The sequence below is a fragment of the Pseudonaja textilis genome, chromosome 1 (assembly GCF_049901715.1).
Source record: "Pseudonaja textilis isolate UNSWEBS1 chromosome 1, rPseTex1.2, whole genome shotgun sequence".
NCBI classification, from domain to species: Eukaryota; Metazoa; Chordata; class Lepidosauria; order Squamata; family Elapidae; genus Pseudonaja; species Pseudonaja textilis.
Window position 1 is genome coordinate 87837044 of NC_141990.1, and position 19571 is coordinate 87856614.

Genomic DNA, 19571 nt, shown 5'->3' on the forward strand with positions numbered 1-19571 from the left:
CACGTCGATAAGGTAGACTTCTCCGCATGCGCGCTGGAGTCTCTGCTTCTCCCTGCCACCTTCTTTCCCAAAAGGACAGCCATCTAGCAGTCGACTGGAGTTTTGCAGTCCACTGCAGATACGGCCGTCTTCAGGGAAGGAATTATATCACGTGACTATGAAAAACTATCAACTGTAGGACTTAAGTATTTTTCCATGTTATAAGCGCCATCTTTCTGACGGGCAAGCGTCAGGTCGGCCGCTTTCCTATCCTTTTTCGGGCCGCCTTCCGGCAGCGGAAGTGACGCACCCGTTTATTCTAACGTCGCAGAAAGCCAGTCTTCTCTATGATTTCCCCCTTCCTTTCCGTTCCCTCCGCCCCATTTCTTTTTCCTTCGTCGAGACTGGAAATGGCCGCCGGGTGGTGAGAATCGGACGGGAGGTGTCGCCCAGAAAGGGTGAGCCACGACTAGGCCGGGATCCGAATGTGCGGCGAAGAGTCGAGCCGGGGAGGGATTCAGAAGCCGGTTGTGTATTTTGTGGGGTTGGGTTCGACCGTTATACTTCCACGCGATGGTATCGACCTCGTTTCCTTCCCTTCCCCTCCCCCCCCCCTGCTCCCCGCGTGTTGTGGCGCGCGAATCTCAGCGCGCGACGGAGCTTCCCCCTCCCACTTTTTGGTTTCCCCCCCCCCCACCTCCACCCTTGACTAAGAATTTCTCCTGTCCCCATTTTCTCTCGCGCGAGCTGATGTGGGGGAAGGGAAGAGCGGGGGGAAAAAGGAGACGCGGAAGAGCTTCGGTTGCTCTCCACGCCTTTGCCGAGGCCCGGTCAGCTGCCTTATCTCCTCCTCCCTCCGTCGTCTCCCCCCCCCCCTTGTTTGGGCGCGGCCAAGACAACCTGGGCGCCTTGCCGCCGCTCGCGAATATTTCGGGACTGCTAGGAAAAAGGCGGGGAGGGGGAAGGCCGCCTCTTTTCGGTGTTATTTCTCAATTGCGGGGCTTTCCGAGTTCTTCTCAATTGCGGGGCGGCGATCCCTGACCTAGTCGCCCTGTGGCTTGCAGGCGGCTTATGGGTCGGGAAAAGAGGCCGTGAAGGCGATTAAAATCATAAAGCCCATCAGCGTGGTTGGCTATTGGACTCCTATATTAAAACAAAAGGATTCTCTGGTACGTTGTGCTGTTTCAAAACTTAAGAATTTGTTTTTTTGTAAATTCAAGGATCGTACCAAATGGCTGTTAAAACTGCGGCGTGTTTTATTTGTATTTAAGTACAGAACGTGTAAGTGATAAGTCTCTGAATTTCTCTGAAGTGTAGTAGGGAGTAATGGGCGAATAATTTAGTTTAAGGTAAGAAAATCTGGAAGCAAGAGAGCAGCATACTGATAAAAAAAAAAGGGCCGTTGAGTAAACTATAGCCAATGTAAATATTGAGAAAGGCTGAATTGTGAATCTGGGGTTCTTGCTACTGGTTTTTTTTCCCCTTCCTTATGCTTAAAATCCAATGGTATCAATTATTCTTAGGCATTCGGTTTTGAGAGCGAGTGGAGCTATAGGAAACATTTGTGTGGGTAGGATTAAGATTTCCTTTAATCTTAAATTAATTACTAAGAAACTGCTAAGAATTTACTAAGAATGGATTGGATCTAAAATGTACACAGGTTCCATTTCTTCAGTTAACTGAAGATATGTGCATCACTCCCCTCATATTATTAGGCTTTGCCCCCCAATATTACCCAAGGGTCATAGAACTGGATTAAGTTGTGCAGGATATAAGGTAAAGATAAATTTGTGCTAACGGGCTTTGCTTTCTATAGTCGGTTTTAATAAAAAAATGGAGATGTATGTATTATAATCTATTTAGATTAAAATTTAAAGTGATTTATCTCTGCTTATAATAAAATTGGGACCGCATGTTACCTTCTATTGAACAGGTATAAACTATTGTGGAAAACATGGGTCGCTCTAATACTAGATCCCATTCCTCAAGATCAAAGTCTAGATCTCACTCTTCTTCAAGATCCAGATCCAGATCACATTCTAGAAAAAAACGTTACAGGTACTTACTTTGTATTTTATATGTTAACTCAACTTAGTTGCTTGATTTTTACATGCTGATTTTTATAAGAACTACAAAATACTGCTTAAAATTGCACATTTCTGATTGCATTCAAATGTTCTACATGAGTCACACTTCTTCCCTTCCTTTTTTGTGAATCTTGTTCCCTTTTTGTTGCCCTCCATTTTCTACAGGATGTTAAAGTCTTCCCAGTGACTCTAAGCTTCTGCTTGCTTTCTGTTTTATATCCTTCTACCCAGTGGTTTCAGATTAATTTCCCAGTTCTGCCTTTTCACCATATTTGTTCCATTTTCCTAAAAGTAAGGTGGAAATATTTGCTGCTTGTTGAACAAGCAGACAGAGAATAGTGGATTCTTTCCACGGGTTTTTTATAAATTACCGAACCCAGAATGTCTATCAGGATTCTACAAATATGTAGAGTGCTTTATGGTTAGTGAAGTTAGCAGTGAGAACTGCTGTTGATTATGGAGGCAGCAGAGAAAAAATAATCAAATAAGTTGCAAATAGCCTTGGTGAATAGGAAGGAGGGAAGAGAGAAAGAGAAAGAGAAAGCCAAAGGTGTTTAAACAAAGGTAGGTATGGAATATCTAGGCCAAGGAAACAAAGTATAAAATAGTCTGCTTAATGTAGGAGATAGGGGAGGAAAACAAAGCACAGAGTTTCTGTTTTGTTGAGAAAGATAGTTTCTTTCAAGTTGAGCTTGACTCATGATGTTTAGCCAATAGTCTTGGGAAGTCTTTAAACTTAGATGAAAGCAGCCAGGAAGGAGGCAAGCCTTAATAAATGTATAGTAGTTGTAGATATTTAAGTTTGTAGATAACAATGGGTCTTTTTCCTGTTGTAGACATTTTACTTGTTAACCTCTGAAATGTACCAGTTCAGAATACCAATCTTCTGCACTCAACAAATAGGATATTATTACAACATTTATAGATAATACTAGGGAAATAGCTATAGGTTTCTGTTAATTCATTACTTCCAATACATTCTGTCAATAAATGTAAAATACTTCTATTTGCAAATCTGGGCCAGATGCTATATTCTGGTGGCAACTCTTAACATCCTTGGGACTTGGTGTTACAAAGTATCTCTTGCCTTATAGTACTTTCCATATCAATTTTATATTCATGTTCATAACTATTAAATAATTTGCTGTGGAACTTCGACAGTGTAATTTTTTTTTGAAAATTTTGAAATTTGGAGATACTAACATGCTTTTTATCTTAGTTCTAGGTCTCGGTCTAGAACATACTCACGGTCTCGCAGTAGAGATCGTGTTTATAATAGAGATTACCGCAGGGATTACAGAAATAATAGAGGAATGAGACGTCCTTATGGCTATAGAGGAAGAGGTAGAGGATATTACCCAGGAGGTGGAGGCAGATATCACCGTGGAGGTTATAGGCCTGTCTGGAATAGAAGGCATTCTCGAAGTCCAAGACGAGGCCGCTCACGTTCCAGGAGTCCAAAAAGACGTTCGGTCTCTTCTCAAAGATCTCGAAGCAGATCACGTAGATCCTACAAATCTTCTAGATCTCCAAGATCCTCTTCATCTCGGTCTTCATCTCCATATAGCAAATCTCCAGTCTCTTCCAAAAGACGTGGGTCATCAGAAAAACAGCCGAAGAAAACTGAGACAGCTGCTTTGCAGGACAGCCCATTAAAAAGTAAATCCCAAGAGGAAGAGAAAAATACATTTGAACATGACCCTTCTGAGGCTTTAGATGATTTTAATAAATCAGCAGCAGCTTCAGCTGATATTTGGCCTGGTCTTTCTGCTTACGATAATAGTCCACGGTCACCTCATAGCCCTTCTATTGCCTCTCCACCTAGTCAGAGTTCTTCATGCTCTGATGCTCACTTACTCAGCACAGTCCACTCAGCAAAAGACACCCCTCAGCATTCACATTCCATTCAGCATAGCCCTGCAAGATCTGGGTCTGGTTCCCTTGGAAATGGTTCCAGTCGTTATAGCCCTTCTCAGAATAGCCCATTACATCACATTCCTTCAAGGAGAAGCCCTGCCAAAGCAGTAGCATCGCAGAATGCTGCACGGGAAGAGACTCGCATGCGTTCCTTTTATCCAGAGGCTGGGGAGCAGGAAAGTGCAAAAGGAGGAAAATTTCTGAAGAGGTTAGTAATAAAAAAAATAATGGTGCTTAAATGTTCAACATAAAACATTTCTGTTATACTATGCAGTAAAAAGTATCTGCAGGTTTATTCAAAATACGATTTGGTTTTAGAAGGTAAACAATATTTGATGTCTATATTTCACTGAATCAGAAATGCAAATGCCTATTTTTTTGGAGTATAATTAATATGAATTTTGGAATATAATAAATTCATAGGAAATCTGAAACATTTAACATTTGAAAGTACGCTATTTCACTTTGAGAAAAATTGTTTTGAAAATGTTTCTGTATTTTTAGCAAATATTCACTTTTTCTAATATGCACTTACACATTAATATACATTAATATTTCATTGAGTAGTACAATACAGAAGAATCCTTAGTAGGTTTGCGTGAAGTCGTGATTTGAGAACTAATTTTTCCAACAAACATTGTAACGTTCTCTCTCAAATTCTGTCCCAACTTGGGGAATTGACTTCTGGAAATTTTCACAATGCTCCTGAAGCAATATGTTCTGGAGGGAAACAATGTTTTGGAGTTCTCCAGAATATTTCATTCCTGAATTGCCAAAGTTTGCACATTCATACTTAATAAAAGAATTATTATTATGATTTACAGTAATATGCCATAGATAATGCATAATTTACTTTCAGCTATTAAATTTAACTATGATTGCTTTGCAAGATAGATTTAAAATATTTTTCATTTGTGAAGTTGACAATATCTTATGTATGAAACATAACAGTAAGCTATAGCAACGCATAATTCTATTCCCCTGCCCACTACTAAATTAGTCAGAAAACAAGTTACATTTATTTTATAAATACACACACACACACACACACAGACAGACAGACACACACACTATAATAGGTTATGGTAGCAGCTGTAGAGAAGGAGATCTGTCTTCTATTTGTGGACTTTCTATATCTATCTGTTAGACCATGTGAGATAAAAGGCTGATCAGATGCACAGTCTTGTTCCACCAAGCTATTCTCATATTTTTATAAAATAGTGTTTCAGATGCTGCATTTGTATTGAAAGCTATGAGCTGGAATATATAATTTGAGCTGCTTCTGTCTATACAGTTTAACTTCTCTATCAAAATTATAAAGGGCTCAGAAGTAATATAATTTGTGCAAAACAATAATTAAATAATTAACTTTGAAAAAGTATTTTTGCATGTGCTTAAAATTTAACTGCATTGGTTTTGAATTTTGCATTATTTTTCAATGAAAATAGGTATTATCTTCTTTGCTATTTACAGATATACAGATGAAGAATCTAGGGTATACCTGCTTGATAGGAATAATACTAGAGAAAAAGATCCTCAGAAAGATAGAGGAGCAGAAAAGGGAAGGACAGAGGGAGAGAGAGAATGGGAAGACCAGGAAGCTTTGGAATATTATATGGATAAAGAGCCCGGCAAACAAAAATTTAATGATTCAGAAGGGGATGACACAGAAGAAACTGAAGATTATAGACAGTTCAGAAAGTCTGTTCTGGCAGATCAGGGTAAGAACTTTGCCGCATCTCATCGTAACGTTGAGGAAGAAGGCTCCAAATACAAGTCTAAAATCTCTGTGAAGGCAAATAGAGAAGATGAAGCATTTAGAGAAGATAAGGGCTATAAAGTTAAAGAGACAACTAGCTACATAGTTGAAAGACCTATTTTAGTAAAAGATAAGCACAAGGAAGATGAGAAAAGCTCTGAAAGAATGTTGAAGAAAGAGATGCAATCACCTGAACAGGTAAAGTCTGAAAAGCTCAAGGAACTCTTTGATTATAGTCCTCCTCTACACAAGAATCTGGATATGAGAGAGAAATCTATCTTTAGAGAGGAGAGCCCGCTTAGGATCAAAATGATAGCCAGTGACTCCCATCGACCTGAAGTTAAACTTAAAATGGCACCTGTGCCACTTGATGATTCAAACAGGTAATTAATTATCCATAATTTTAATCGCTTCTCATATCCATAGAAGAGCTCATTTTTCATAAACCTTATATTCCTTGTTTTTGTTTTTATTATGCATCTTAGACCTGCTTCCTTGACTAAAGACAGGCTGCTCGCTAGCACACTTGTCCATTCGGTCAAGAAGGAGCAAGAATTCCGATCCATCTTTGACCACATTAAGCTTCCACAAGCCAGCAAAAGCACATCGGAGTCATTTATTCAGCACATTGTGTCCTTAGTCCATCATGTAAAAGGTACGTCTTGAGTTTACTGTTTGAGAGAAATATCACATGCTGTTAAAAGAAGAATAGTGGTATTAATTTTAGTCTGTCAAATTCAGCTTTTTTTTCCCTATTCATCTTGATTTTTTGTACATGCTTTCCTGTTAAATAACATTCTAGAAAAAAGGATGTCAACATTTTGTAAGTATTGGAAAGCTTTATAGGAGTAATATAATATGATCCTTTTCTTCATAGATCCAGAAAGGAGCTATAGGAAATACATAAGCAGAAGAAGATAAAGCAGAAAGAGGATTTTTACAGTGTAGAAAAAATGGGACTTTTTAGGGTGGAAAAAGAAAGCATATATGATTTCAGATAATGTAGATGGGAAATAAGAGAGGAAAAGAATAATATAAGAGATAAAGGTTCTGCTCTGGTGATCCAATAGTAAAGAAATGAATGTGTGGAGGATTACACATGAGATAAACATAAAACAAAATAGTAATGGCATGGTCTTTTGGAGCCAGTAGAAATTGTAAAGGTTATCATGAGAATTGTGCAACTACAACATAAGCTGTTATGTGGCAGGTATGTCTATAGAATTTTTGCTGCAGTACATATTGAGATGATTAGCTACGATATAGAGCAATGAACAAGTAACTGATCTTAGTACTAAACATATGTCGTACAATGTCAAATTAAAACTTGAATTTTATGTCATCATACTGTCAAATTGCATAGTACTGTATGTTAATTAAATAACTTTGCAGAAATACCGGGACAAGTTTGGATTTTACCTAATAATTTGTTTAAAGTTACACTTCAAAATAGGACAGTTTGAGAATACAAGACTAACAGCAGCACACAAATCCAGGGAACAAGTAGTGTGACACTCATTTGCAAGAGTAAATAATGCCTTTTTGGTGGTGCCAAATGAATGAAACTATTTAAATAAAACAATCCTTTTACTTCTCATGAAAATTTTAATGGAAGACATATACTAAGATAAGATGCCACTTTGGAATTCCAAAAATCACTAACAGACTACTTAGCAGATCATCACACATAAAAAAGATAGAATGGTAATAAGCAAATATAAATACAAGGTTTTGACTTATTTCAAATATAGTGGTGGGCATAGAAGCATTTTAATTTTTCTTTTATAGTACAGTGAGCTAATCTTTGCATTTCAGTTTGTTTGTATGTCATTTGATTCAAAGAAATATCTAAGTGTTATTTGTTTACATTGCCAGGAAAATATGCATTCATTCATTTATAATTTTCTTAAAATTATTCCTTCTGTGGGAGCTAAAATGTTGCAATTTGATGATCAAGTCCAAGAGTTCCCTTAAAATTTAACAGAACAAGCTAAAAGTTAGAGAATTGTATAGAAAGCAATGAGTTTGCATATCGTAGACTTTCCTAGCCTAGTACTCTTCATTTATTTTGAGATTTAAGTCTTAACTTTACTGAAGGATAGGCATTGATGGAAAAACTGACTGTGTCATGTGTAAAAATAGGAACAAACTGCTAGACTAAAATGGGAAACCTTTAGTTTTGATTGCAAATGGAGAAGGTAGCAGAAAGCATCGGAGGACTAGTATAGAGCATGCCAGCCTGTAAATTAAAATGATCTTACAGAGTCACTAATTACTCTGTTATATCTTAGGGAATTGAAGGAACATTATTTCCAGGAGTAATTGAGAACCTAAAATACAGAATATAAAATATACCTAAAATATAGCAATATATATTTTATACACATACGCTAGTTTTCAATTATACAAATTGCTTGATTTTCCTTAGTCAAGGAAGTAGACATACATATGTGGCTTATGTTGGACTGATTGCCTATCTTTCTCAATGTTAGCTTCATTTACTATGATACTACCACCCCAAAATCTTTTATGTAAATTACTATGGGAACCTGGAACTGTGTGATGAAATTGAATGCTGCCTTGTTACGTTATTTCCCTTATTGTCGCATTCCAGTTCAGAAACTATTACATTTGAGTAATGCTAGAGTACTTTATGGAAGTCATCATAGTTGAACATAATGCAAGGAATCTAATTTAAACAGATGCTATATTTATTTACCCTCATTAATTATATTTGATAATTTGAACGCTCATCTTGAAATTGGATTATGCCATTCAATTCTGCATGTAACAATACCATCTATTTTATATTGCTTATTCTAATGGAGTAGTTAATATTACCTGGTAAAGAAAAATCATGAAAATGTGGAAATGCTTGTGAAGAGTGATCAAATTTACTGATGAAAAGCCCAACAGTCCTGTAATTCTTTTTTTCTAAAGTTATTATCTTTGAAAAGAAAACACACTTTCTTTTTAAAGATGTCATAATATAATATTTTATTGTTCTGACTTTAAAGCTATTACTTTTTTAATGAAGCAGTACGCAATTGTTTTTTTTTTACTTATTTACAATAAAAATTATCTTGGTTTATTAGAAAGCTTCTGTATAACAAATACATAATTTTGGATCCAGATTTTGCCATTGTTGGCAGGAGCATTTCTTGTGAAGCTGCATGTTCAGAAACATGAAAAACTCTGGAGAATTTATAATATTTTCGAACAACATACCAAATTTAAGACATCTCTCCCTCAGACACGTTTGCCTAGAAAACTTGGAAAGCTAACTGCTTTACATTATTCCAAAAAAGCTATATTTTAATATTTTATTAAGACTTATGAGGTTATAGAATCCTGTAAATATGCTTGCCAAAGAGAATGTTTTCAGTTAGTATATCAAATATTTACACATAACTTGTTGTTTTAATTACTGGTCTTTGGCCAGTTTATTAATATGTCTCAATCCCAGTTTGCTTCCCAAGGTTATTTAAATCTTTCTGCACTCTGTAAAAAGAATCTGTGGATCACATTTTGGTAAAAATGTAGTAGTAATTTTACATTATTGGTGCAATGCAGCTGAACAGCTCTTCTCTTACATAGAGCTGAAAATGCCCAGTGATGTTTTCTTTTTCATTGCAACTAGGTCCTGGAATGTGTTTTGAAATGGCAAAATCCATATTACAAAAGTAAAATAGCTGTTGAAAGATAACAGATGCACAAACAGGCAAAGTTGAACTTCTATCTTCCTGGCAAAAATGGCACAAAAACTGAATTGCTAGCTCAAATTCCTGTGTTTGATGGAATTATGATTGAGGCACTACCCTTGTAGTGGCCATGTCAAGTTTTAATGATTGGTTTTGAGAGATATGCTGGATGTTGGGCGGTAAGTTGATACAGATGTACATTGACCTGTTAAGCAGATAGTTTACTTTATTTGTAATATTTCATAGTCCTTTTTAATTTACACATGTACTATTTTACATTTAAACACATCTGTTGAACTGGTCTTTCAGAATGTAGTGTGTGTGTGTTATCAATTTATTGGTCTTGGTTAAAAGACAAGAAACTTTATGCTGTCAAGTTGCCAGAATGCCAGATGTTAAAATCTAAAAGTGTTACCTTGGTGTTAATTTAAAAAAGAAAAAGAAATTGTGACCTTTAAAAGAAACTGACCTGTGAAACTTCATTTTATGTATGCCTTTTGGAGAATAAATCCAGCTGAGTTCAAGAGGGTTTATTCTTACAGCAGTATGCATAGGATGACATTATTTTAAGTGCAATGTATGACCATGCTCCCTCTAATAATGCAATATTTCTCTCATAATGTATTTGGCTCCTGTGGGTAAACAAGATGTGCACTATAAACTTTGACTGCTTTTTAAATAAATAAAAAAAAAAGAACAGTAAGTTTACAATGGCATAAAGAGTACAGATGTGTAAGGAATTTCTAAACATGATTGCTACAAACAGATGGGGGAAATGTTTGTTGCTTATATTGTGAAGTCCATGGCTCTTTTGCATTCTCATTTGATATGTTGATATATTTTGGTTAATTAGTACTTATTCTCTGAAATTCTACAGAACAATATTTCAAATCAGCTGGAATGACCCTAAGTGAGAGATTCACTGCTTATCAGAAGGCTACTGAAGAACATAGCACCCGGCAAAAGAGTCCTGAAATACACAGGTAAGGCATTGAGTTATTGTTCAGTGTAAATGATACTCACTTTTAAAATGATGCTTATATTTATAAAAAGCACCATGTCTCTTGAATGTAGAACATGAATATGATAGAAGTTCCCGAGTAAAACTACTATATCTGTTGTGATACATGAAATTTTATAAGGTAATAAGGTTTTATTATAAGGTAAGTGTGAAATGTATATTCATCAGTTTTGTTTTTCATTCCATTTAAATGGAAATCCATTTAAAATTGAAGGAAGTAATAAATTCTGTCTGGGATTTAAAGAATTGTTGGGTGCACTTTTTAACTTAAAAGATTATTTACATTTCTGAAAAAAAACCCGCTGATGTATTCACATACAAAGAATATTATGTATTGTATGGTTTTTCAGTACTGCAGTTGAATTTTTGAATTATGTGGAGGTTGATTTATTTATACACATGTATGGCATTTTTAGAGGGGTGTATTAACATTTTAATGGTTTAGCTTTAGTCATTCCTTTTTGTGTTTTCAATTTTCCATTTGGCAATTCTGGATGTAGACGTAATAATTACTTTTGACAATCTTGCATTTAGAAGGATTGACATCTCTCCAAGTGCCCTGAGGAAGCATACCCGTTTATCAGGAGAAGAGAGAACCTTTAAAGAAGAAACTCAGAAAGTAGGTTCTACATCGATACACTTTTTTTCAGTAAAAAGATCCTATATAGTCCAGATCAAAATATCTATCCTAAAACATCCTTTGTAAAATTGCATTTACAGTATACTATCCTAAGTAGTAATACTAAGCTTGACCTATTTATTATCTTTTAAGGATAGGTCAGTTTTGTGCTTCTTGAATTATGAGAGAGAGATAAACATGAAAAGATAATTATATTCAATGTTCTTACAAAATAAAGGTCATTATTTTCTAACATTCCATTGAACAACTGAATTAAACAAGACTATCTTAGTAATAGCAATAAGAAATTATGTTGACATTTAATTCCCATGAAACATTTGGAAGTGTTTTTTTGGTTCATTTTTTAAGAATTTTTTTTTAAAAATCAAATGTATTTACAATCTTTAGGGAACTTTGATTTCTATGCAAAATGACCATGTTCTATATAGAAAAATATTGTTAGGAGGTTTAACATTCTAGGAAAATGGCAAGATAGAAATCAACAAACCTGTTTAACAGTTCATTATAATTGTCTTTTGAACAAAGTCTCATTTCCGGTGACTACATGAACAAGCCCCTGCAGTTTTCTTGGAAGTGCCATCTTCCTAAGACTTGACAGTCCCAAAGTCATTCAAATGGATTTTGTGCGTAAAACAGTACTAAAACCGATAGTATCTTGACTTCTAATCCAGCATCTTTAACCTCTACTTTATATTGACTTACAAAATTTATAAACTGTTCGGTAGAGTTTTCAAGAAAATATGCAAAAGGCTATAAACACAAGAAATGCATGTACTCCAACCTTTGTAGTTGTCAAATATTTCAATGAAATTGTTTTGATCTAGGGAGATAAAAAATTAAAGTGCGATTCTGCTGATCTTCGACATGACATCGATCGTCGTAGAAAAGAACGAAGTAAAGAACGAGGAGACTCTAAAGGTTCCAGGGAATCCAGTGGGTCAAGAAAACAAGAGAAAGTTCCAAAAGATTACAAGGATTATAAAACTTTCAAAGATGATAGGTAAAAAAGCATAATGTTGTAATTAATGTTTAACTTCTAGTTATATGTCTAATTATGTAATTGTAAGCTTAATTGCTTTCAGTTTTCCCTTTATAATGGCACATCTAAATGTAAACAATTAAAATTATTTGTTTTACAGCAAAAATGTATTTGTCTTTTACACGGCTTATGGTGGATGAGGACAAAAACTTTGGAATAGCAAGCTAACACTGAAAAAAAATGACAAATTAATCTGTCCTATTATCCAGGCTACATCAGGAGTTGGACTTCAATGCAGTACATTTCTGTAAACAGTTTGTGTAAGAACTTTGGTTCGTTATGCTTGATTCCGCACTTTTTCAACTCATAACACCCAGATTATGAGAATTTTACTGAAATTTACATTTAACTTGGGCAGGGGGAGGGTTGGCAAGAGGAATTTCTTTTTCTCAAAACTTGTAATATGAAATTATACAGGTTAGTAGTTTAGGAGCAACTTAATTCTATGTACAATACTTGCTGCAGTGATAATACTGGAAATAACTCTTTTATGCTTTTGAATTTGGTATTAATATTAGAAATCTATGATCAAGTCAATGCCAGATGTATTTCCTATGAGAATATTGAATATGAATACTTTGTCCTGTTCATTTGTATAAAGTATATATTAATATTATGAAATCACTGATTTACTTGTACTTTCTATTTCTCCTCAACTGATGTCCACATGGTTGTCAGTTATGATTAGTTCTGCATCTTGTGGCAAGATAGTTAAAAGATAATATCAATTTTATTGATAATTTACTATCTGGGTAAGGTATTAAAATAGATGGAATTAAAGAAAAAGCTTAGCAATGTTACCTTTAGTCATTTTTCCCTCCCATTTATGCGATTGTGTGAAAGCATGCATTTAAATGTAGCTTTTACTGGCTAATTAGTTATTTTTTATTAATAACATGCTAATGAGCCATAGCTATTAAAATTATACATGGAAGCTGGATGGAATAATAATATTTCACATTAAATTCAAAACAAGAACGGAGGATAACTTCTAAGAATACACAAAATACATCCAGTACGTAGGGCACAACAGCAAATAGTATGGTTTCTTATTTTTCAGTAAGCAAAAAAGAGAACAAGACCATTCTCGATCTTCCTCAACTTCCTCCCCATCTTCCTCATCCAGTTCCCGAGAAGAAAAGGACTGCAAGAAAGAAAGAGATGAAGAACTTAAACCGCATCACGAGCAGAAAGAATATCCAGGTTTTACGGGAGTTGGAAGACCTAGAGGCACCTTTGTAAGTTTCTTCTCTGCAGTTATTTTTTACCGTAGTTTATAATCATTGAATTAAAGTACTCAGTATACATTTGACACATGGGAGTGCAATTAGAAATAGTCATGTTGGACTGTAACTTGCAGCAAGGTGTATTTATATAAATTATAGGAAAATAATACATTAGTTTGGCTTAAAATGAAAAAATGTGCAAGAACATCTTATTGTACCTATATTCTGTCATCCACGGTAGATAAATTGTTGCTTTAAATATTCACAAACATTTGTGTGTTTAAAGCCAAAGCATCATTAATTATCTATTCTGTTCTCTGTTCTTTCTGATTTCTTGCATCTATTTGTAATAATTTATTCATGGGCATGTTCTCTGATTTATTCTTCAGGGTTGACATGTTGATTTCCTTTTTTAAAAATATTAAATCTGTGTATTGGAAGTTGGCTGTAGTATTACCTTATATCAACATTGCTAGTGGCAAATGCAATTTACTGAAATTAAGTGACACAGTTGTTGAAAACTGATGCATGAAATTTTAGATAATTAGAAACATGTTAGTTAATTATTGGAATTAACATGTAGCTGTTCAAAGGCTATCAAAATTGCTTTTAAAATAATTGAACTGATACTGTTATCTGAACTAATTATTTTTCTGATATAGTTTCTTAAAAAGTATTAAGGTTAATTAAGTATACTAGACCTTTTAGGTCCCCCACCCCCTTTTTTTCTTCTTCTTTTTCTGGTGACCAGACTCATTATTATTATACATTGTGACTTATGATTCCACAGTAACTCCCAAAGCGTGACCTTCATTTTTCAAACCTGAACCTTTTGTCTGTATTATAGGAAAATTGAAAGGGCTGACAAACATTGCAGAATTGGTAAAGCATTTAATCCTGCAGTGGGGATATCCCCACGTGGTCTTCCCTTTAGCCTTCTCTGGAAGTTACAGAAGAGGGAGATGTTCTTTTCGGATTCTATGTTTTCTCTAGTGCCTTTTCCAGTTTTGGCACTCTGAATTTAACAATGCTGATTTACAGGATTGCCCGGTTGGGAGAGGCTTCCATAGTGCAACTGTGTGCTAAGACCTGAAAGTTTTTCCAGTTGCAGTCAGCAATTTGGGGAAAGTGTGAAGTGAAAAGGAATTACTGGATATCATTTCTCTTATTCAACCAGAAAAAAAGCTGCCTCTATATCTGTGTGGGGAAACTGTTGCTACATCTGGTTATTAACTATCATGCACACAAAACCAGTTTTAAAAATCTGGATTTTTCAGTAAATGCTGCACATAAACATTATTGTACAACACTGAGCCTTTATATTAAAGGAGATATAAATAGCTTTATTTTAATTTTGAAATATCTTCATTTTATGCAGTGTTAACAGAGGATTTTAGTTAATGCAATAATTTATTGCTATGTGTAAATGAACTAAATATATTTATTATTTAAATACATACATGCTTTGGTTAATCAGTTTCGAATTAGAGGCAGAGGAAGAGCCAGAGGAGTGTTTGCTGGAACAATTACTGGTCCTAGCAATTCAAACACTACTTTTCAAAAGAGACCAAAAGAGGAAGAATGGGATCCTGAATATACTCCAAAAAGCAAGAAATACTTCTTGGTGGGTGTCATTATATGCATGCATCTTTTCTAAAGTCTTATTTTATAGCAGCAATACCTAAAACTTATTTCTGTTATTTCAAAAATCTTCATTGAATCCTCTGACAGTGAACATCAGTATTTGTATTTGCTTTTACATCCATCTTCATAGTCTAATGAAAGAAGTTCTTCTGCCCCATCTCTAGCTAGTCACTTGGCAAAAGGAGAGGAAATAGCTAGGCGGTGCAGACTACAGCGTGCAATTATAGATTTTCTTCAACAGATTGCCCTTTGCTAAGTGAAGGCCTAAGGCAGGGATGCCAAACTCAATTTTATTGAGGGCCGCTTCAGGGCTGTGTTTGACCTTCGTGGGCCAGGAGAGCCACGTGCAGATGGAACATGTTGCAACCCTCTGCCAGCAAAAAGGCCCCTCCAAGCTCCATTTCCACTAGCAGAGGCACTGTGGGCTGGTCCTTCACTGTTTCCAGGGTGGCCCTGCAGGCCAGATCTAAGCATCCCTGGTCTAAGGCCTTTCTTAAAGCCGAGGAAAAGCCAGATAGTATAATATCTCCATTGCTTGGAGTTGACTGAGATAATGCTATCCTGTAACTTTGGATAATGGTGTTTGTGGTCATGAAATCAAAGTCTTTATTAAATAATAATGATGTGGCATGCATAACTGCTTTTCAAAGAAATGTTCTAATGCTTAACTTTTTTCGCTGTGTAAATCTTCATTTTTACTTCATGTATTTCCCTTTCATGAATAACTAATGCTTCTCAGTGAATAGCAGGTGTGTACACAAGCACTCTTGGTAGTTACTATATATTCTATTTTCATGTTTATTACACTAATTGTGATTATTTAGAAAAAACAGGATTTTGATCAGTTGTGACTTTTCACCTGCTGGAGGCACTGTTATGGAAGATGAATATTTAAAAATATTTCTTATACTTTTTTGTTACATACTCAAGAGCTTCAGAAAATAAAGTGCTATCTAGGTCACAAATAAAAAGTTTGCTATAATTAGAAAAGATATTACTGCTTATTCTCTCTTCTGTGGTCTACTAGCCAGGTATAGATTTCTTGGGTTGGACAGAAGAAGTATTAAATAGACTTGATAACCTTGGAGGTATCTTGAGAATAAGGAAAAATGGGATACTTCTATTTTCTTATATTATATTATAGGCCAAGACCCTCTGATGATTTTTCCTCCTTTATATTTTCCCCAGTTTGATACTTTTTCCATAATGATGAGTGATAATCGTATGTTTTAAAGTATATGTTTTAAAGAATAATACTGGTATCCTGGATCAGTGTTGCTCCTAGTTATTGGAGAGCGAATTAAGTATTTCTGTTTCACAATAGCACTGAGAATAACATCAGCCACCCATATAGCTCTCCGTGCCTACAGTTTCTTTTGATGAGTTTGTGTAATATTTAACAAATGTTGGGACTTGCATAAATATGCAAGGAGTTTGATTAGATTATTATCTTAGATGTAAATCAAAGATAACAAAATTATATAATATAATACAAATGGATATTGCAAAAAAAAAAAAAGCGATTGGTTCTTGGATCAATCATGATACTTATTCTATTTCCTGCCTGGTTTTTATTTTTCATCTGATATTACATGGTTGCAGAATGTAGTTATCAGTTTGGGCAGTAGGTTATATTGGAGAAATTGTTTTTAACACTATTGTACTTTTAAGATTATTTGAGATTCTACCATCTTACGCTGCCCATCTCACTATCCAAAGTGACTCCATATCGTCTAGTATCTTTGTATCTTCCAGTACTTCCCTCTTTATACATGTTTATATTTTGCATAACATAAACCACCAGCAATTACTTTATGTATGAGAGAATTAAACTGTAGGGATATTTAGGATTTTGCCCTTTCTATCCCCCTCTTTTTACCATCTCATCGAATAAAGAATTCTGAGTAACTTAAAAATTACTGTTAATTTGGTTGGCTTTAATAATAATTGAAAGAGCCAGTTTAGTGTAGTTGTTAGGACATCAAATCAGAAGACTTGAGTTCTAGTCCTGCCTTGCTCTCCTTTGTTTAGACTTTTGAATTAATGTTTTTGTATCTTACCAAATTACTGATTCATTTAGAAAAAAGTATCTCTTGGCTCAGTGATAGAGCATGAACATGTGTCTTATATATATTTCTGCACTAACTTCATGTTAGTGGGCATGTTGGAGAGATGTGTTCCTGAACTTGGAATCCTTGATTAACCAAATACAATGTATTGGAGTAGCTTGACTAACTTGTTATATATGTTTTTATCTTTCAGAATAGTAAGATCAAAGAATTCAACTACAGTAATTAATTAAACTGATGATAAATACAACTGTTCTTAGTGCTGCTTGGGTTCTACATTTTCTTTAACTGGATTCCATTTACTCTAGCATGATGACAGAGATGATGGTGTTGATTACTGGGCTAAAAGAGGAAGAGGACGAGGTACTTTTCAGCGTGGCAGAGGAAGATTCAACTTCAAAAAATCAGGTAGCAGTCCAAAATGGACACATGATAAATACCAAGGTGATGGGCTTGTAGAAGATGAAGAAGAAACAATGGAAACCGAAGACAAGGAAAGACGTAAAGAAGAAAAGGTATGTATTGTGCTGTATCAATTAGGTTTTTGTTTTGTATTGTTAGTTGTATTTTAAATAAGTTAAAATACTGTACCATAATTGTGCATATATTTAATTTTTTTACACAGGAATAACTCTGAAGATCAGTTGCAGCTGAAAAAAAATATTTGCTATCTGCGCAGCATTTTTAATATGACTTGTCGTCAAATGAATGTAAGCATTTTACTCAAATTTTGTTGTTGGAGAGTAGTTTAGTTTTGGTTTTGTTTCTGTTTTAATTCTTTTGTAATCTCACTAGTAATTGTTGAAGATTATACAAAGCAAGTAGTAAAGGTATGATACTATTTGTCATGGTCAACTTTTTAAAATGTTTACTGTTATACACAGTGTAACTTTGTTTTGTCCAGAAGATCTGATTTTAAACAGAGTTGTACTTCATTATCCCCTCCAGCTATGTTTCATTATTGAAATAAAACTTAGGTCTGCACATTTAGATATTGAGGCAGCATTTTAAAATAAATCTGTACTAAATCTTGGAGTTAATAATTTTCTGGAGCTTTTTGTTTGTGTGGCTTATATTTAAATTGCAAAATTGTATAATCTGGAGTGGGAGGCTTATATTTTGTTTAATTCAGCCACCTAACTAATTGTGGCAGCATGTAAACAGCACCGCAAGGTTAAAAGTTTGCCATAAGTTTTCACCAGGCTTGTTCTTGGATAGGTTTGAGAATTAGAGTATCCCAGTAAAATGAGTTTAAGTAGGATATAAAAGTACTTTGGGGATCTTATTAATTTTCTCATACATTCACATTTCTAGAAAACGATGGGCGTTCTCTTCTGAACAGATCTAGATCTGACAAGTAGAGCTGTAGCTTAACAGGTGCTACGTTTCTCCGTCCACATAATCTTACTTCTAATGGGGAAATGCTTCAACTATTTGTGTAACAGCACTAAAAGTAGTTTGACCTTCTGCATATTCTATTCTTGTGAGAAGATCTATCCTACATTCCAAACGTTTAGGCGTACAACAGAAAGGTAAATTGTAGTGAAAAGTTACCTTTAACACAAGCATGCTTTGAGTGTATTGTTTCAGTGTTCATATGCCTAATAGACATAGTCTTATGTAAAACACAGGATGCTATTCATTTATAAAATTTAAAGTGTATATAATGAATGTGAAATGGAGTTGTTATGCAAGAGTATTGGATGAAGTTTCATTGGCATCTGGTGAAAAATATTGGTCACAAATTTACGGCAATATTGATTCAGCTATTATTGCATCAACATTTCCCTCAATTTGTAAAATAATATTTCTGTGGGCTTTCTTTAGCAAAATAACCTAAACTATGGGATATCTCAGTCGTGTTTTCAGTCCTCAGTGGAATAAAGATGTGAAAATTTAAAAGGAAATGAGCTTGTTATTACAGTTGAATATTACAGAAGCTTTATATCTCTGCTATACCTGAAAACATGAAGGAAAAGAATGAACTAGATTAAAACCAGAATCGTATGAACTAGAAATTACAATTTTAAAAATTACAATTTAACCTTTTTTTCTAATCACATGTATTTTAAACTTTTATTGAAGTCTTGAAGTAGAAACTTGAACAATTCCTGTACTGATGGTGCCATTTGGATAACCTGTAAGAAACAAGCTAATTTACACTAAACCAGACTTGCCCTTTTAACTTATTAATGTCTACCATTTCAGCCTCTAGGTTTTCAAGCCACTTGAAGCAGAATTTTTATTAAGCCTTTCTATCAGATATTAAACTAAGTGTCAGTTACAAGTTGAGACTTACCTTATGACAGTTTGAAGTACACCGAAATTGATAATTATATCTACATCAAAATGGATCTATTATGACAGATTAGTAGCATTGCCACTGTAATGGCCACCTGAAAACACACATGAAAATAGATTGCAAATTAGACAGGGCTAACTGGATTGCAATGGTACTTGTAAGCATCAAAATATCTATCACTTCTTTG

General features: G+C 34.7%; 1 protein-coding gene across 15 annotated transcripts; it reads left to right on the forward strand.

The window, feature by feature from the left end:
• Positions 1-356: 356 nt before the first annotated feature.
• On the forward strand, positions 357-18989 carry BCLAF1 (BCL2 associated transcription factor 1). Of its 15 annotated transcripts, none has more exons than XR_015744950.1 (14): positions 357-437; positions 1913-2037; positions 3286-4191; positions 5457-6125; positions 6228-6397; positions 10321-10426; positions 10999-11083; positions 11929-12104; positions 12244-12403; positions 13270-13381; positions 14847-14993; positions 17391-17597; positions 17708-17792; positions 18397-18989. XR_015744950.1 is itself a non-coding variant. In XM_087940508.1 (12 exons), coding segments are annotated over exons 2-12 (2754 nt in total). In that variant the 5' UTR covers positions 357-437; positions 1913-1933; the 3' UTR covers positions 17710-18989. The 15 variants fall into 15 exon arrangements, 9 of the variants coding, with proteins under 9 accessions (XP_087796634.1, XP_087796654.1, XP_026561330.1 ...); XR_015744951.1 differs by lacking the exon at positions 357-437 and adding an exon at positions 734-1148 and having other exon boundaries at positions 17391-17601; XR_015744944.1 differs by having other exon boundaries at positions 13204-13381; positions 17391-17601; positions 17708-18989.
• Positions 18990-19571: the final 582 nt, after the last annotated feature.